At 40.4% G+C, this 20,487-nt stretch overlaps 1 protein-coding gene and 1 long non-coding RNA gene across 6 annotated transcripts in view; one reads left to right on the top strand and one right to left on the bottom strand.

Annotated features, from left to right (window-relative positions):
• Positions 1 to 2,265: 2,265 nt before the first annotated feature.
• LOC134337408 (uncharacterized) lies at positions 2,266 to 19,184 on the bottom strand. The gene is made up of 3 exons (XR_010015982.1): positions 19,103 to 19,184; positions 9,406 to 9,459; positions 2,266 to 2,591 (listed from the first exon to the last, which is right to left on the bottom strand). It is a non-coding gene; the product is annotated as an uncharacterized LOC134337408 (long non-coding RNA).
• Positions 19,185 to 19,867: 683 nt separating this feature from the next.
• LOC134337406 (mesoderm induction early response protein 2-like) overlaps positions 19,868 to 20,487 on the top strand; it is a 104,855-nt gene continuing 104,235 nt past the window's right edge. For 3 of the 5 annotated variants that reach the window (XM_063032377.1, XM_063032376.1, XM_063032374.1), the window contains exon 1: positions 19,902 to 20,089. Coding sequence is in view for 1 of the 5 variants with exons in the window: in XM_063032372.1 (XP_062888442.1) it covers positions 19,925 to 19,933 (9 nt within the window). In the remaining 4 variants the exon portion in view is untranslated. Of the gene's footprint in view, positions 20,090 to 20,487 lie in introns of all 5 variants that reach the window. The other 2 variants (XM_063032375.1, XM_063032372.1) reach the window with 2 other exon arrangements.

Below are 20,487 nucleotides of genomic sequence, written 5' to 3'. Positions count from 1 at the left end.
CAGAATTTGAAAGCAGAGGAATGGATTTTAGTTAACTCATCTTTCTGTCATTCTTCTTGTCGTCCCTTGACTATTTGTAACCATCCAGACTGCTCTCTAACATTTATTCTTTTTTTGCCACTTGGGTGACTTCACAAAGCTTCTGGTGACAGAGCTCCAAAACACACAAAATAAATGCAGTGTGGGCTGACTATCTGAGTACACAATCTCTCAAATATTGATAGATCAGCTGTTTATTGTGCTGGGTGATAGTATCACTCTGATTTGCAAGTTTCCCTGTAGTAAATAACTTAGCCAGTGTTGTCTTGTTCAATGCAGGCCAATTAACATAACCCCATTGTCTTACACTGCATTGCTTGAACAGCCAGAGCATGTGCTCGATAGACAGTGCTGCTTGTTTGCAAATTTGTTCTTTTAACTTCCAACTGATTAGTGCTTGCAATTTACATTAAAAACTGAAGGCTGCTTTTTGTTTATGACAAGAAGCTAATCGAATAATATATTGGCTGTTTAACTCACTTAAAAAAACTCCTTCATCCCCGTAAGTGTCAGCTGAATTGTTAGAAATCTGAGTTTGGCAAAATGGACTCCCAGCCCTGGATAGTGAATATCCTTCGTACTACTACAATCTAATCCAGGCAACATGCTGGTGAACTCTTCTGTACTCTCCCCAATGCCTTCACATCCTTCCAGTAATGCCATGACCAGAACGGTATGCGATACTCCAAATGCGATTTAACCAAAGTTTTATGCAGCTGCAACATAACTTCCTGACTTTTATACTCAATGCCCCAACCAATAAAGGCAACTACAGCTTACACTTTCTTTACCATCCTATTCACTGTGTTTCCACTTTCTGGGAGCTATGGACTTGCACCCTAACTTTCCTTGGTAGAACAGTACTCCTAAGGGTCTTGCCATTAACTGTATACATTCCTATCACATTTGACTTTACAAAGTATAACACCGTATACTTGTCATGACTGAACTTCATCTATTATTTCTCCACCCATATTTCCAACTGGTCTGTATCCTCTTATATCCTTTGTCAACCTACCCCACTACCCAAAACCAATTTTCCTGTCCTCTGCAAACTCACCAGTCAACACATCTATATTCCCATCTACGTCACATAATATAACTGATTTGGACAAATTATTCTTCATTACCCAATCTACCATTTTCAGGGAATTATGGACTTGAACCCCAGGGTCTCTTCTTTTCTTGAATGACTATATTTAGACTATAACGGCTGGGACACTTATTGCTGTTGTGACTAATGGTGTAGAGTGGTGTTTGGGTGGTTAGGAACAGAACAGGAGCAATTTTGATTTCCATAAGTTAGATGTTTTGGAGTTGGAAAAAATGTAAAAGTCACAATAATTGAAAATTCAGCACTGAAGGTGGTCTCTTAAATGGATTCAAACATTCGGTAATCAAACAACTCTTTTCTAAGAAGTGTGTTGATCATATCATATTTATCATACCATACCTCCCAACAACATAAATGACCATTCAGCCCATTGACTCTGTGCCAGCTCTCAGACCATTTCTATCATTGGCCCACTAACTGTTGTGTAACACATTCTTTCACATATCAACTCTCCGTATTCTCTTGGTACCCAGGTGCACTTTGCAATAGTTAATTAATCTGTGATGCAGGAGGTAACAGCACATTGGAACTAAACCTACAGGGCCATAGGAAGAATGTGCAAACTCCACACAGACAAAACCTGAGGTGAGGATTGAATCAGGCTGCAGAGTTGTGCAGCAACAACACTATCTGATGCATTAGTACACCAGTCCCATTTCAACCCCAAAATTAAATTATAATAAATAAAAGGCTTGTATTTTTCACCTCTTCCAGGTTTAACTTTGGAAACCTAGCAGTTAAATGGAAGCATGGATAAGTTTATGAAATAGATAAATGTCACCACGGCTTTACCTTTCCCACCTCAGTGAGAAAATGCATACCTCTACATCAGAGAAAATTATATTGAGAAACTGAGTACCTACCGATTTACTAGATGTACAGAAAATTAATTCCTCCAGTCCAGCAGCTGCAATATATCTATCCACCATGTTTCAGTTTCAGAGATGCATTATTATTCTAGAGTAATATCAAAATAATTGTGAAAATGAACCAATCACATTGCTGCTTAAAGTTGAAAAGCTTAAAAACTAATGCAACTTCCATAATTATAATGTGGAACAAAAACAAACTGCAAATAACCAACCTCGTCTCTAAGATGAATTGCCGTGCTCTTGATTTTTAATGAGCCAGTAACAAATGTGATGAAAATTATTATTATTATTCTGACAAACTCTGCAATTAGACAAACGCGATCATACAATCCTTCTTCTTGCTAAATAGTCTGTTGAGTTGAGGATGATTTCTCTTCACTGCGGTTTTGCGGCGATAAGGTGTTGAGGCCAACGTGAGACTCCCAAGTTTTGCCGCAGGTGAGGCAGGAGATGTTTAGCAGGATGGACATGCGGATAGTTTGTTAAAATGTGTGTTTCTTCTGACATGTATGTTGGATTTCTCTGGGGTCCAATCTGGGGTCCTAGGCAGTCATAGGCCAGCGGCACTTGGAACGAAACAGGGATATTTTTTTTTCAAACAGTCCTTGAGAACATACAGAATCTTCCCTTCCATCCACCTTGACACAGAATTGCTCAATTTACTTGTTCATGGACTGCAGACCAGAAACTTATTGCTGTTGATATTTTACTCTATTTCAAATTCCTTAGAGTGTGGTTGCTGCTGTGGCAGTGATTGGGTGGATAACTAGTTGAAATTGATGTCTTCCTAGTAAATGACACCTTCCTGATAGCAGCAGCAAGAAGAGAGAATGTTCTGGGTGGTGGTGGGGAGGGGTGGGTCAATGATGATGAATGCTGCTCTCCTGTGATGTGCTCAGTGGTGGTGGGAGGGCTTTCCCTGTGATGGACTGGGCCATAATTTTCCATTCAAAGGCATTGGTGTTTCCATATCAAGCTGTGATACAGCCAATCAATATACTCTCAACCACATATCTATAGAAGTTTGTTAAAGTTTTAGATGTCATTCAAAATCTCTGCAGACTCCTAAAGAAGTAGAGGTGCTGCTGTGCTCCTTTGTAATTGCACTTGTGTGCTGGGCCAGGACAGGTCCTCTGAAATGATAATACTGAGGAAGGTAAAGTTGCTGACCCTCTCCACCTATATAATCCCAAAATTAAAAAAGCTATTGAATATTCATGATCACCCCCAAAATATAAATGACTTTGGAAATAAACTTAAAGATAAAAATGCAACCTTCTCCATACACTAAAAAACTACACAACATATTTACTAATCCCAAGTTCCTAGAACACCTACAAAAAGTAAAAGTGCATGAACTTTCTACCCCACAGATTTTGAACACAGGTCCCTACCAGGAGTGGTGAATGAATGCACTTTGTTTACATTTTTAACGAATATGTATCAAAGTATATGTACCATTATTACTGATACATCATCCATATAATGGGTAGTAATATCAGACCATGTAATACCATAAGGAAAAAGGAGCAGAATTAGGCCATTTGGCCCATCAAGTCTGCTCCACCATTACATCATGGCTGATCCAATTTTCCTCTCAGCCCCAATCTCCTGCCTTCCCCCCGTATCCCTTCATGCCCTGACCAATCAAGAATCTATCAACCTTTGCCTTAGGTATACTTAAAAGACTTGGCTTCCACAGCTGACTGTCGCAAAGAATTCCACAGATTCACCACTCACTGGCTAAAGAAATTCCTCCTCATCTCTGTTCTAAAAGGACACCCCTATATTTGGAGGCTATGTCCTCTGGTTTTAGACACTCCCACCATAGGAAACATCCTCTCCACATCCATTCTATCAACCACTCGATAGGTTTCCATGAGGTCACCCCTCATTCTTCTGAATTCTGGTGAATACAGATGTTCTTCATATGAAAAGCCATTTAATCCTGGAATCATTTTTGTGAACTTCCTTTGAACCCTCTCCAGTTTCAGCACCTGCATTGGGCCCAAAACTGTTCACAATGCTCCAGGTGAGGGCTCACCAGTGCTTTATAAAGTCTTATCATTACATTCTTGCCTTTATATTCTAGTCCTCTTGAAATAAACACTAACATTGCATTTGCCTTCCTCATCACAGACTCAACCTGCAAATTAACCTTTAGGGAATCCTGCACAAGGACTCCCAAGTGCCTTTGCACCTCAGTTTTTCATATTTTTTTCTCCATTTAGAAAATAGTCAACCCTTTCATTTCTTCTACCAAAGTGCATGACCATACACTTCCTGACACTATTTCATCTGCCATTTCTTCACCCATTCTCCTAATCTGTTCTTTGGTAACCTCTCACTTCCTCAAAACTATCTATCCCTCCACCTATCTTCATATCATCTACACAATTTACTACAATGTGCAGAGGGAAGTGTATTAAGATATAGACAAGTTTTAGCATAATATTAAAATAGGTAAACAAATTTCAGAAAGATGTAACAGAATGACAAAATAGTGTAAAATGAAATAAGTAGTTCACTTAAAAGAAATGCAGGATACATGTGTGACCGTTAATATAAGAGAAATAGAAACTTAAATACATTGGGGTTGGGACATACTTTCAAAAGCTTGCATTACAGTATGTCAACCGTGTACATCAAAATAACTAACAATATCTACACACGTTTGTATGTCCCAAAGTGATCTGTGATTATTTGCATCACAGTAGTTGTGCAACGTAAATGAATTTATCAGAACTTCTCCAGGATTTACGATTAAAAGTAGTCACTTCTCTGACCATCATACTTTTCTAATCTATACAATTCTTTGTCTTTTTAATATATCAAACGGTTCTTGAACCCATGATATGAAGTATAATTTTTGACTTTACTTCTTATCCATATCTAAGCGTTCATACTTAATGACTTAAGACTACTTAAAATTCATTATTTTAAAAAATTATATTCATTTTCTGTGACTGTGTATTTTGGCATTTTTTGTTTCTTAGGACATCCTTCCTTCTTTATCTCCACAGTTTATTATTTATAAAACGTAAAAGTGCAAATGTTGGAAACACTCAGCTTCTGTTGAAAGTGAAATGGGGTTAATGTTTAATGCTGAGGAGCCTTCATCAGAACAGAGAAAGTGAAAAACAAGCTAGTTTTAAGTCGCAATAAAGGGTGGGAATAATGGTCTGTTCTAATGCAAGGTTATCTACATATCTGCAATATCTACTTGGCTTTTTTCTCTCCACAGATGCTGCCTGATCTGTTGGGACATTTCTGGCATCCATCAGACTTCAGCAACCATTCTGGCTATTCATCTCACGATTGTCTTGAGAAGAAAGCTGATGCTGTTTGTACCTATACTTCTGGAGTATTGAAGAACGAAAATCAGAATCAGAATCAGGTTTATCATCACTGACATGTGTCCTGAAATTTGTTAACTTAGTAGCAGCAGTTCAATGCAATACATAATATTGAAGAAGAAAAATAAATAAATAAATAAATAAATAAATAACTTTATAGTATAAATAAATAGAATAGATTAATATTGTGCAAAAACAGAAATGATTGTATATTAAAAAAGTGAGGTAGTGTTCACAGGTTCAATGTCCATTTAGGAAACAGGTGGCAGAGGGGAAGAAGCTGTTCCTAAATCGCTGAGTGTGTGCCTTCAGGCTTCTGTACCTCCTACCTGATGGTAACAGTGAGAAAAGGACATGCCCTGGGTGCTGGACGTCCTTAATAATAGACACTGCCTTTCTGAGACATTGCTCTTTGAAGATGTCCTGGGTACTTTGTAGGCTAATACCCAAGATGGAGCCGACTAAAGTTACAACCCTCTGCAGCTTCTTTCGATCCCGTGCAGTAGCCCCTCACCTCCACCATACCGGACAGTGATGTAGCCTGTCAGAATGCTCTCCGCAGTGCATCTAAAGAAGTTTTTGAGTGTATTTGTTCACATACCAAATCTCTTCAACCTCTTAATAAAGTATAGTCACTGTCTTGCCTTCTTTATAACTGCATCGATATGTTGGGACCAAGTTAGGTCCTCAGAGATCTTGACACCCAGGAACTTGAAACTGCTCACTCTCTCCACTTCTGATCCTTCTATCAGGATTGGTATGTGCTCCTTTGTCTTACCCTTCCTGAGGTCCACAATCAACTCTTTTGTCTTACTGACGTTGAGTGCAAGGTTATTGCCATGGCACCACTCCACTAGTTGGCATATCTCACTCCTGTACGCCCTCTCGACACCACTGAGATTCTACCAACAATGGTTGTATCATCAGCAAATTTATAGATGGTATTTGAGTTATGCCTAGCCATACAGTCATGTGTATATAAAGGGTAGAGTAGTCGACTAAGCACACACCCCTGAGGTGCACCAGTTTTGTTTGTCAGTGAGGAGGAGATGTTATCACCAATCCACACAAATTGTGGTCATCCAGTTAGGAAGTCGAGGATCCAATTGCAGAGGGAGGTACAGAGGCCCAGGTTCTGTAACTTCTCAGTCAGGATTGTGGGAATGATGGTGTTAAGTGCTAAGCTATAGTCGATGAACAGCATCCTGACATAGGTGTTTGTATTGTCCAGGTGGTCTAAGGCCCTGTAAAGAACCATTGAGATTGCATCTGCCGTTGACCTATTGTGGCGACAGACAAATTGTAATAGGTCCAGGTCCCTGCTGAGGCAGGAGTTCAGTCTAGTCATGACCAACCTCTCAAAGCATTTCATCACTGTAGATGCAAATGCTACCGGGCAATAGCTATTAAGGCAGCTCACATTATTCTTCTTAGGCACTGGTATAATTGTTGCCCTTTTGAAGCAAATGGGAACTTCCGCCCATAACACTGAGAGGTTGAAAATGTCCTTGAATGCTCCCACCAGTTGGTTGGCACAAGTTTTCAGAGCCTTACCAGGTACTCCATCGGCACCTTCCACCTTGTGAGGAATCACCCTCTTTAAAGACAGTCTAACATCAGCCTCTGAGACAGAGATCACAGGATCACCGGGAACAGCAGGGATCTTCACAGCTGTAGTTCTATTCTCCCTTTCAAAGGCAGCATAGAAGGCATTGAGTTCATCTGGTAGTGAAGCACCATTGCCATACATGCTATTGGGCTTCATTTTGTAGGAAGTAATGTCTTGCAAACCCTGCCAGAGTTGTTGTACATCAATGTTGCCTCCAACCTTGTTCAAGATTGTCTCTTCACCCTTAAAATTCTCACTGAAATTTTATTAAAATCTTATTGACTCCTGATGAAGGGTCTTGGACCAAAATGTCCTTTTCATAGATGCTGGTGAGCTGGTGAGTTCCTCCAGCATTTTGTTTGTGTTACTCATTGAAATTTATCGGATTCTGTGATAAGTTGACATGAAAGAAGCTGAAGATATTTCTCAGCTGGGGAAGAATCTAGAAGATAACAATCAGGAAATAGGTTTTTGAATAACGAATGGAAGAGGAATTTCTTCTCTCCGAGGGCAATGAATCATTGGTGTTCTCTTTTCAGAGAGTCTGAAGGGTGAGACACTGAAGAACTACACAAACTTTTCCATATTGTGAGTCAAGATATATGGTGAACAATGTAGTTGTGTAAATTATCAGAACAACCAGGATCTTTTTGAGTGGTGGAACAGGCTCAAGAAGATCACATAATCTACCTGATCACTTCTTTTATGGAACATACATCAAAGTTGCTGGTGAACGCAGCAGGCCAAGCAGCATCTATAGGAAGAGGTGCAGTCGACGTTTCAGGCCGAGACCCTTCGTCAGGACTAACTGAAGGAAGAGTGAGTAAGGGATTTGAAAGTTGGAGGGGGAGGGGGAGATCCAAAATGATAGGAGAAGACAGGAGGGGGAGGGATAGAGCCGAGAGCTGGACAGGTGATAGGCAAAAGGGGATACGAGAGGATCATGGGACAGGAGGTCCGGGAAGAAAGACAAGGCGGGGGGAGGTTGACCCAGAGGATGGGCAAGAGGTATATTCAGAGGGACAGAGGGAGAAAAAGGAGAGTGAGAGAAAGAATGTGTGCATAAAAATAAGTAACAGATGGGGTACGAGGGGGAGGTGGGGCCTTAGCGGAAGTTAGAGAAGTCGATGTTCATGCCATCAGGTTGGAGGCTACCCAGACGGAATATAAGGTGTTGTTCCTCCAACCTGAGTGTGGCTTCATCTTTACAGTAGAGGAGGCCGTGGATAGACATGTCAGAATGGGAATGGGATGTGGAATTAAAATGTGTGGCCACTGGGAGATCCTGCTTTCTCTGGTGGACAGAGCGTAGATGTTCAGCAGAGCGGTCTCCCAGTCTGCGTCGGGTCTCACCAATATATAAAAGGCCACATCGGGAGCCACCAATATATAAAAGGCCACATCGGGAGCCACTTCACAGATGCTGCTTAAATTGCTGAGTTCCTCAGGAAGTCTGTTTGTTGCTCCAAATTCCAGCATCCACATTCTCTCATGTCTCTACATTTTCAAAGACCTGCATTGTCTTGGTTCTTTAAGAAAATTTCTCACCCCCTACCAGATTATCACGGCACTGACCAATGCACTCCAGGAACCTCAGAAAGTGGTCAGTGGTTTCTGCATTTTAAAGGCACTGTGGTTAAAACAAAATTAATGCAAGAGTCACCAATGAGCTTGCATGGTGGAAAATAATATTCTTTCATACATGCCACCATAGTGTTCAGTTTTTATTAGTTAAATGGTAAAATCTTAAGCATTAAGAAGATATATTTGAATAGGTCAAATAGAACAACAGTCTGTATATGAGTAAGGTGCTTTTAAGAGCAGGAGTATGTTGCATATGACAGGTCTGATGCAGTGTAATGCTCGAACTTGATATTGCAATTCTTTATCTGCCCAACCCCCACACCCACCTTAAAGTTGTTGCTAGTAAAAGCGATTCATGGTTTGCCTTATTTCATCTTTGCATACTGTAAAGAGTGAATGGAATGTCTTCCTTCTTATTTCATAATATTCACAATTAATATTTTTAGAACATTCTATTTAAATTTGCATTGTACTTGGATAGCTTGCAGCGATTTCAATGAAATTGGCTTAATTGATGTCATGTACAAGTTCTAAAAATATCTTTTCCCTGACACAGTGAAAATAATTTTGCTCATAAACCTCACTGACATAACTCCAGCAGAAACGTTCTTATAATTTGCTGACATATTGTCTCACCCGAGGTATAAGGGATTTGAGCATAAATAAACACTCCCTCCTGCTACTAGTAATACACCCAGAAGTCATATGCTATTATATTCCCTACCCAGAGGAAGATCTGAATTTATTACAATTAGTACATTTTGTGTATTGTATGAAGCATTTCTGTTTGCTGTCTGTGCAGACATATTAATAATCTATATTAAGACTTACGTCTGCGGAGTTTTTCCATTGTTTCTCCAGATTTCTGATACATCTGAAATTAAGCTGGTCAAAACATTTAAATTACCAATGTAGACAAATGCATTAATTAGATAGCACTTATAATGAATCTAATCTACTTGCACTTAAATTGTCTCTATTCAAGAATAAAATCGGTTCTATCTCAGGTGAGCAATATTCTAGGTTCAGTATAATGGCTAAAATGGCCCTTGTTTTTATTTAGAGATGGTTTGAGATTTATTCTACACAGATCTCCAACCACAACACACACAACTGAAGAAAAACAATGATACATTTCTATGATATATTTGGCAACGATAAAGAATATCATTCTGTTAGGAACACATACAAAATGCTGGAGGAACTCAGCAGGTCAGGCAGCATCTATGGAGAAGAATAAACAGGTGATGCTTTGGGCCTATACTCTTCATCTGGTCACTTATCATTCCGTTAAATTATTTTCTTAGGAGCTGCAAGTCAGTTAAGCACACCTCCAGTATGGCAATTAATCATAAGATTTCAGATTCAATCTGTGATTGAATGTATTTTGTGTTCATCGTCACATATAAGGCATATGGTATGTATAGTTTCAGACAATTAGAAGGTAAGTAGAAGGTAGGAAGAGAATAACTTCGGACTTATAGCTCCAAAGCTTCTAACAACATAAGTTTTCTGGTTGTATTTTCTGCTGGAAACTGCTGGCATTGATTGCAGAATTAATTAATGATTCGCTTCTTCGTGTCATGCAATTACCGAAATGGTGAATTAAATGGTCTCCGATCACCCTCCACCTAGCAGCTCTGATGCTCCTACATGGCTTTAAAATCTATGTAATGAAATAGAGTTAGCTGCAGTACAGAGATGAAAAGTCTGCCAAGATTCTCTCGGCTAATCACAGTAAAGTGAGCCGAAATGGAAAATCATATGTATGAATATCAGCTAAAGACAGGATTATCTTCCACGGTAATTATCTTCAGGTTGAGCAGCCTAGTAATATTCATTGTTCAGTTTAATTTGTGAAGAACAGTCACTTATGCAAGGAAAAGAAGGATTTTTTTTTGTTTTTGCACACAAAAGGCTGGAGGAACCCACCAGGTCAGGCAGCATCTATGGAGAGGGATGAAGAGTTGATATTACAGCCTGAGTTCCTTCATCAGGAGTGGAAAGGAAGGCGGAAGAAGCAGAATAAAGAGGTGGGGCAAGGGGAAGGAGTACAAACTCGGAAGATAATCGATGAAGATAGGTGAGGGGCAAGTTAGGTGGGTGGGGGAGGGGGACGAAGTGTGAAGCATGGAGATATTAGGTGGAAAAGGTAGAGTACTGGAGAAGAAGGAATCTGATAGGAATGGAGAGTTTTTTGTTAATGTTGCTAAGTGTTCCTTCTGGATGGTATGCATGTATCGATATCTACAACTAAATGCTCATTTACTGGTATGTTATGGTTAGCTCAATTATTATCTAAATGATGTTAGTACTTAAAAGTCATAGAACCATTACCACAGGGAAGGAATCCACTCGGCACAGCAAGTCCATTCTGTCTCTCAGTAGGGAAATTCATTCAGTCCCTTTCTCCAAGTGAGTTACCCAATATATGCTATGTTCCTCTGAGCATGTTGCAGTCTTGCAAATTTAATATTGGATTTTACAATTCACTTTCTCAGTCTTTATCAAAATTGACAATTTCCACTGCCAGTCATCCATCTGCAAAACTGACTTAGTTTTTCTCAATGTATTTTACAACGTTTACATTTCTTTCTTTGTTTTTCACACTCTCCAATAAGCATAAATTTATTTTCTCTCTTTCACTAACTGTCCCCATTAATGTATTGACTAGACAGCCTATACAATGCTGTCTTCAATCTATTAGAGATGTTGCATTTGACCTACCCATCTATCCTTCTATCCATCTTCCTACATCTTCTCTGCAACTTCAAATTAACTTGATTTCTCTCCTTTCTAGTTCTGATGAAAGATCTTTAACTGGAAATCTCAAATCAGAAATGGTAACTGTTTCTCATCGTATTGAGTACCGATATTGCCTGATTTAAGCATTTTCTGCTTATTTTATCTAAGTCAAATAGTCTGGTCATTGAATTAATAGTTGTCTATGGGAGTTTCATGGTTACAAAGTCAAATAATTGTGAGAGGAAGTGTCAAATCGATGGCCATGATTTCCACATTGTAAGAATTACTGCACTTCCGAAGTTCTTCATAAGACCATAAGATATAGAAGCAGAATTACGCCATTTGGCCCACTGAGTATGCTCCGCCATTTCATCACGCCTGATCCATTTTTCCTCTCAGCCCTAACCTTCATGCCCTGACCAATCAAAAATCTATCAACCTCTGCCTTAAATATACATAAAGACTTGGCCTCTACAGCTGCCTGTGGCAAAGAATTCCACAGATTCACCATTCTCTGGCTAAAGAAGTTCCTCCTCATCTCCATTTTAAAAGGAAACCTCTCTGTTCTGAGGTTGTATCCTCTTGTCTTAGACACTCCCACCATAAGAAATATCCTCTTCACATCCACTATATTACGGCCTTTCACCATTTGGTAGGGTTCAATTAGGTCACCCCTCATTCTTCTAAATTCCAGTGGATAAGCTCCAGAGCCATCAAATGCTCTTCATATGACAAGCTGTTTAATCCTGGAATCATTTTCATGAACCTCCTTTGAACCCCCCTTCAGTCTCAGCACCTCCTTTCTAAGATAAGGGGCCCAAAACTGCTCACAGTTCTCCAAGTGAGGCCTTACCAGTGCTTTATAAAATCTCTACATTACACACTTGCTTTTACATTCTAGTCCTATTGAAATGAATGCTAACATTGCATTTTCCTGCCTCAGCACTGACTTAACCTGCAAATTAACCTTTACAGAATACTGCACAAGGACTCCCAAAGACCTTTGTGGCTCAGATTTTTGTATTTTCTCTCCATTTAGAAAATAGTCAACCCTTTCATTTCTCCTACAGAAGTGCAGGAATATACATTTTCTGATACTGTATTCTATCTGCCACTTATTTGCCCATTCTGCTTAACTGTCTAAGTCCTCTGTACTCTCCCTATTTCCTCAAAACTACTTGCCCCACACCTATTTTGTAATGTCTGCAAACTTTGCAACAAAGCCATCAATCCCATCATCCAAATCATTGACATGAAACGTAAAAGGAATCGGTCCCAACACAGACCTCTGTGGAACATCCACTAGCCACTGGCAGTCAACCAGAAAAGGCTTCCCTTATTCCCACTCTTTGCATCCTGCCAATCAGCCACTGCTTTATCCATGCTAGAATCTTTCTTGTAATACCATGGGCCCGTAGCTTATTGAGCAGCCTCATTTGTGGCACCTTGTCAAAGGCCTTCTGAAAATCCAAGTACACAACATCAACCGATTTTCCTTTTTCTATTCTGCTTGTTATTTCTTCAAAGAATTCCAACAGATTTGTCGGGCAAGATTTTTGCTTGAAGAAACCATGCAGAGTATGACGTATTTTATCATGTGCCTCCAAGAACCCTGAAACCACATCTTTAACAATTGACTCCAACATCTTCTCAACCACTGAGGTCAAACTAACTGACCCATAATTTCTCTTCTTCTTCCTCTCTCCCTTCTTGAAGAGTGGAGTGGCATTTTCAAATTTCCAATCTTCTGCAACCATTCCAGAATCTAGTGATTCTTGAAAGATCATTACTAATGTCTCCACAATCTGCTCAGGGGTGCACACCATCTGGTCCAGGTGACTTATTTACCTTCAGACCCTTCAGTTTGTCAAGAACCTTCTCTCTAGTAATGGTATCTTCACACACTTCATGACCCGACACCTGGAACTTGCACCATACTGCTAGTACCTTCCACAGTGAAGACTGATGAAAAATAGTTATTCAGTTCAAGTGTCATTTTATTGTCCCCCATTACTACCTCTCCAGCATCGTTTCCCAGTAGTCCAATATCTACTCTTGCCTCTCTTTTACACTTTGTGTATCTGAAGAAACTTCTGGTATCCTATTTAGGCTGTGAAGCATTTTAGAACATCAGAGATGCCAAAGATTCACGAGACTTTCCTTCTTTCTTTTTTTATTTTCTTGATTCTTTCTTACAATTTTCTCTTCCTTATTTTCTTTTTTTTAAACCAGTGAGTACGACTTCTGATCAACTCTATTGCCGTGGCAAGGTTATTTCCTATTTCAACATTAACTGCATTGACACTGGCCAGTGTTATCAACACATTCTCTTCACCTCAAAACTCCTTATCCCTGGTTGTGTTACTTATAAATTTAGTTTCTCCAAGACTCTCTTCACATGTCTTCTGACAAGCTGTACAAACTCATCCTGAAATACTGGATATTCCTCACTTTTACACTGAACCCAATCGCCTATCACCTTGTCATCACTGAACTGTATCAGGTCCTTGTCCTCTGAGAAAATTTAAAACCCTTATTATCTTTAGAGACTCACTCCTTCCTAATGACACAATTTCTGTAACCTTTGCATGTCTGCTCCTCTATTTGATTCTCCGCCGTTTATCTTTCTCTCACTTTCCTTTTATTCCATCAGGTCAGACTATTCAAAACTTGTATTCTGCTTTTCTTTTGCCATTGTCAGAGCTTAAATGTACAAGTTATTGGCCATTATGACAGTTATTATGACTGCAAAGCTATCTGTATAAAAGACCTTCCTTGAGTTGTTAATGGTGCTATATAAAGTCATGTCTTTATTTCTTCAGCTTTTTGTTATTTAATTTTGTGTAGATATCCTATGAGACCCCCATGAAAAATCTTATTACCTCGTCTGATTCATTTTCCATGTTTACTATTCAATATCTCTAACTGACACATGTTCCTGATGACGGGCCTCAGCCTGAAGCGTGGACTCATTATTCCTCTCCATAGATGCTGCCTGACCTGCTGAGTTCCTCCAGCATTTTGAATATTACTCTGGATTTCCAGCATCTGCAGAGTCTCCTGTGCAACATTCCCCCTCACAATTGTTAACTTTGCAACTATGATATACTTTGCCACATGAAAATAAAAGGACAATAATTTATTTTTGTCTTTATCTTTAAAGTAAGTTTTTAGCAAACCGATTATTTCAGAGGGAAGGAAAACATTAACTTCTGCACATAGATGGAACCTAGCATCTTAAGCACTACATGGCCAGATAAAAAAGGACTTTCATGTAAAACACCCATTCATTGTGGTTTGAAAAATAAATAATTTACATTTCAACTATTTAAATAAAAATACAGTTACAAGTTAATTTGCTATTTTATTTTTAAAATGTACCATTTTATTTAAAGACACAGCAAGGAAAAGGCCTTTCCAGCCCATCGAGACACAATGGCCAGCAACTCACCTATTTAACCCTAGCCTAATTACAGGATAATTTACAATTACCCATTAACCTACTAACCTTTACGTCTTTGCAGTGTGAGAGGAAACCCACACAATTCATGTGAAGAAGGCACAAACTTCTTATTTGTGGCACCTGAACTGCATAACACCCAAGCTGTCATGGTGTCGGGCACCCTAGCTGCTATGTTACCATAGTGCCCCTCGAATACAACAGATCTCCAGACAAAATATCATAGTACTAATAAGTTTACTCTCTGAAAACTTGTGTAATCAGGATTCCCAAAGTGCACTAAGAGTTTCCAGTGGTTGACATTTAGGGTTCTTTACACTACCGGTGTTACTTTCCTCTTCCTTTTTTCCCCCTTTTCACGCCTTGTGGCACATCGGGAGGCATTTTTTTTTTGCCATTTCCTTAGCCCTTGTCTGTTTTTTACGAGGTCGAGTTGGTAGTTCAACACGCAACCCAGCATGGATGGAAAGCATGCAAGGAGCCAGCCAGATTTGAACCTGGGACCACTCACCAGGACCCCAGTGCTGTTGCCATTACTTTCCTGTGCTGTCCCATTAACCCTCAAAGATTTTAACATTTAAACATATTGAGTGGCAGTGAACATTCCCACAAATATATTTTTCATGTGCTAACAAATATCCAGTGTGCGTCCAATACTTAAAATATTTAACTCTTGCAGTTAAAGCAACTTGATATTCCAGTGCAGTATTTTGACCTGAAATGGTGACAATTCCTTTACCACTCCAGTTGCATGACCCACTGACCTTCTCCAGCAGGTTGTATGTGGCTAAAATAAAACTTGCAGCACTTTTAGGAGACACAAGAGACTGCTGATGCCTGAATCAAGAAAAAAGCAGGTGGAGGAACTAAGCAGGTGTAGGATTTTGACCGGAAGCATAGATGTTTCCTTTCCTCTGACAGGTGCTTCTCAACCCATTGAGTTCCTCCAGCGGATTACTTGTTGGATGCTTTTTGTACTGTTCATCTCATTCCACACTTCCTATTTGTGATTCTGAGTGTAAGTTGTCATTCCTGGTGTTGTGGAAGTTGTCACCAGGAATAGCTTATCTTAGTTCTGTTTCATGATACAGCAACAATATAACCATATAACAATTACAGGACAGAAACAGGCCATCTTGGCCCTTCTAGTCCATGCCAAACCCTTACTCTGACCTAGTCCCACCGACCTGCACTCAGCCCATAACCCTCCATTCCTTTCCTGTCCATATAGCTATCCAATTTAACTTTAAATGACAACATCGAACCTGCCTCAACCACTTCTGCTGGAAGTTCGTTCCGCACAGCTACCACTCTCTGAGTAAAGAAGTTCCCCCTTATGTTACCCCTAAACTTTTGCCCTTTAACTCTCAACTCATGTCCTCTTGTTTGAATCTCCCCCACTCTCAATGGAAAAAGCCTATCCACGTCAACTCTACCTATCCCCCTCAATTTTAAGTACCTCTATCAAGTCCCCCCTCAACCTTCTATGCTCCAAAGAATAAAGACCCAACTTGTTCAACATTTCTCTGTAACTTAGGAGATGAAACCCAGGTAAGATTCTAGTAAATCTTCTCTGTACTCTCTCTATTTTGTTGACATCTTTCCTATAATTCGGTGACCAGAACTGTACACAATACTCCAAATTTGGCCTTACCAATGCCTTGTACAATTTCAACATTACATCCCAACTCCTATACTCAATGCTTTGATTTATAAAGGCCAGCATACCAAAAGCTTTCTTCACCACCCTATCCACATGAGATTCCACCTTCAGGGAACTATGCACCGTTATTCCTAGATCCCTCTGTTCTACTGCATTCTTCAATGCCCTACCATTTACCATGTATGTCCTATCTTGATTAGTCCTACCAAAATGTAGCACCTGACATTTATCAGCATTAAACTCCATCTGCCATCTTTCAGCCCACTCTTCTAACTGGCCTAAATCTCTCTGCAAGCTTTGAAAACCTACTTCATTATCCACAACTCCATCTATTTTAGTATCATCTGCATACTTGCTAATCTAATTTACCACTCCACCATCCAGATCATTAATATATATGACAAACAACAATGGACCCCGTATAGGTCCCTAAGACACACTACTTGTCACTGGCCTCCAATCTGACGAACAGTTATCCACCACTACTCTCCGGCGTCTCCCATCCAGCCACTGCTGAATCCATTTTTACTACTTCAATATTAATACCTAATGATTGAACCTTCCTAACTAACCTTCTGTGTGGAACCTTGTCAAACGCCTTACTTAAGTCCATATAGACAACATCCACCGCTTTACCCTCGTCAACTTTCCTAGTAACCTGTTCAAAAAATTCAATAAGATTTGTCAAACATGACTTTCCACACACAAATCCATGTTGACAGTTCCTAATCAGACCCTGTCTATCCAGATCATTATATATACCATCTCTAAGAATACTTTCCATCAATTTACCCACTACTGATGTCAAATTCAAATTCAATTGCTAGGTTTACTCTTAGAACCCTTTTTAAACAATGGAACAACATGAGCAATACACCAATCCTCCAGCACCATCCCCGTTTCTAATGACATTTAAAATATTTCTGTCAGAGTCCCTGCTATTTCCACACTAACTTCCTTCAAGGTCCTAGGGAATATCCTTTCAGGACCCAGAGACTTACCCACTTTTATGTTCCTTAAAAGCGCCAGTACTTCCTCTTCTTTAATCATCATAGTTTCCATAACTACCCTACTTGTTTTCCTTACCTTACACAATTCAATATCCTTCTCCTTAGAGAATATCGAAGAAAAAAATTGTTCAAAATCTCCCCCATCTCTTTTGGCTCCGCACATAGCCTTCCACTCTGATTCTCTAAGGGACCAATTTTATCCCTCACTATCCTTTTGCTATTAATATAACTGTAGAAACCCTTTGGATTTATTTTCACCTTATTTGCCAAAGCAACCTCATATCTTCTTTTAGCTTTTCTAATTTCTTTCTTAAGATTCTTTTTACATTCTTTATATTCATCAAGCACCTCATTTGCTCCATCCTGCCTATATTTATTGTAGATCTCTCTCTTTTTCTGAACCAAGTTTCTAATATCCCTTGAAAACCATGGCTCTCTCAAACTTTTAACCTTTCCTTTTAACCTAACAAGAACATAAAGATTCTGTACCTCAAAATTTCACCTTTAAATGACCTCCACTTCTCTATTATATCCTTCCCATAAAACAAATTGTCCCAATCCACTCCTTCTAAATCCTTTCGCATCTCCTCAAAGTTAGCCTTTCTCCAATCAAAAATCTCAACTCTGGGTCCAGTCCTATCCTTCTCCATAATTATATTGAAACTAATGGCATTGTGATCACTGGACCCGAAGTGCTCCCCAACACATACCTCCATCACCTGACCTATCTCATTCCCTAACAGGAGATCTAACACTGCCTCTTCTCTGGTTGGTACCTCTATGTATTGCCGCAAAAAACTATCTTGCACATATTTTACAAACTCCAAACCATCCGGCCCTTTCACAGAATGGGTTTCCCAGTTTATGTGTGGAAAATCAAAATCTCCCACAATCACAACCTTGTGCTTACTACAAATATCTGCTATCTCCTTAAAATTTTCTCCTCCAATTCTTGCTCCCCATTAGGTGGTCTATAGTACACCCCTATAAGCGTTACTACACCTTTCCCATTCCTCAATTCCACCCAAATAGCCTCCCTAGATGAGCCCTCTAACCTATCCTGCCAAAGCACCGCTGTAACATTTTCTCTGACAAGCAATGCAACACCTCCTCCTCTTGCCCCTCCGACTCAATCACACCTGAAGCAATGAAATCCAGAAATATTTAGTTGCCAATCACACCCTTCCTGCAACCATGTTTCACTAATAGCTACAACATCATATTTCCAGGTATCAATCCATGCTCTAAGCTTATTTGCCTTTCTTACAATGCTCCTAGCATTAAAATAGATGCATTTAAGAAACTCTCCATCTTTTACTCTCTGTTTATCCCTAATGGTGTAAACAACATTGTTATCTTTTTCTTCCTTCTCTCCTACATCTTCGGTCTGAGTGCTCCCGTTCTCTGTCCCCCGCCTGTCCTCCCCAACACAGTCTACTAGCTTTCTCTATTTGTGAACTAACCTCCTCTCTCCTAGTCTCTTCAATTTGATTCCCACTCCCCAACCATTCTAGTTTAAAGTCTCCCCAGTAGCCTTCGCAAATCTCCCCACCAGGATATTGGTCCCCCTGCTGGAGGAACTCAGACGGCCAAGTGGCATGTGTGTGTGTGTGTGTGTGTGTGTGTGTGTGTGTGTGTGAATCGTTGTACCTTATGTCTCTCTGTTTGATGATGCTGATTCCAAACACTGTCTCAGCGACACAAGATACTGCGGATGCTGAAATCTGACACAAAGGTACTGGAGGAACTCAGCAGGTCAGGCAGCATCTGTGGAGAGGATTGGGCAGTCTATGTTTCAGGTTGAGACTCTTCAGTTAGTGCCTCATGTAGATACTTCCAATGGTGGGAAAGACTGTCCTTGTGGGCTAAGTCCGCTTCTTACTCATTTCACAAGATCTCCACCATCCAGACCATGTCATTTTCTCACAGCTTCCACAGCTGCAGAAACCTTACAACACCAAGTTCAACAACATCTTGAATCATTTGGTTCTTGAATCATCTGGCACAACCCTAATCATCACCTCAGTGTAACAACACTACGAACAGTTTGCAATAAAATGGGCTCTGTTTTGTTCCGATTGTGCTTTTTCTTGTAAAAATTGTGGTTTATGTTTTTTCTTGTGAATACTGTGATACTGCTGTATGTATTTCATTGCACCTGTGCCTGCGTGTACTTGTGCACACAACAATAAACTCCATTTCGACTTCATTGACTTAGCAGCATTTTTCCGCTCTATTTTAGACTTCTCAAAGAGGTGTGTGTGTGTGTGTGTGTGTGTGTGTGTGTGGGGAGGGGGAAGATATCCTCCTTAAGCGCAAGCAAGGCGCCACTCCGCCCCCGATGACACTGCCGCCTCCTCCCTGCTGATCGGTTGCAATTCCTGTCGCTGCCAGAAACGGCGCTGCTGAGCGCCCGGCGACTTCACATCCGGGCACGGGCGCTCGGATCTCCCAGGCAGAGACAGAAACAATATGGCGGAGGTGAGGCGGCGAAAGAGCTGGTTTTACCCCGATGTGATTTAATGACGGCGGCCGCGTACTTACCGGCTTCCCGAGCGGCCGGCTGTTGAGGTGTAGGTCGAGGTAGCGGAGCTTGAAGCGCTGGGGTTGTTGGATTTTGGAGCCGGCGGGGTGCAGGTATTGACGGCGAGTGATTTTGCATCGAGGGAGGGGGGTGATGGTGGGTGGGGGGCGCGAGCGCCTGTCCCGGCCGGGCTCGAGCTGACAGCTGCCCGCGCGTACTGCGCCTGCGCGTCATCCAACTCTCTGTTTGTAAACTTCGTGCCACATTGCGCTGTGTGTGTGTGTGTGTGTGTGTGTGTGTGTGTGTGTGTGTGTGTGTGTGTTGGAATGAGACCGCGGGTTTGCCTTACGTGCAATGCCGGTAGCTATCTGTATCGTACGCGATTAATTGCTAGTGTAATGCACATTTTGCCGTTTGCGCACACCTAAGTACAGAAGCGAGTGGACGCGCAATACATGTTTTAGTAAATTGTGTGGCCACTTGCATATATTTTATTTGGGTGTGCGCATGT

This window comes from Mobula hypostoma, chromosome 24 (genome assembly GCF_963921235.1).
Source record: "Mobula hypostoma chromosome 24, sMobHyp1.1, whole genome shotgun sequence".
Taxonomy (NCBI): domain Eukaryota; kingdom Metazoa; phylum Chordata; class Chondrichthyes; order Myliobatiformes; family Myliobatidae; genus Mobula; species Mobula hypostoma.
This window is presented reverse-complemented; position numbering and strand designations above follow the sequence as displayed.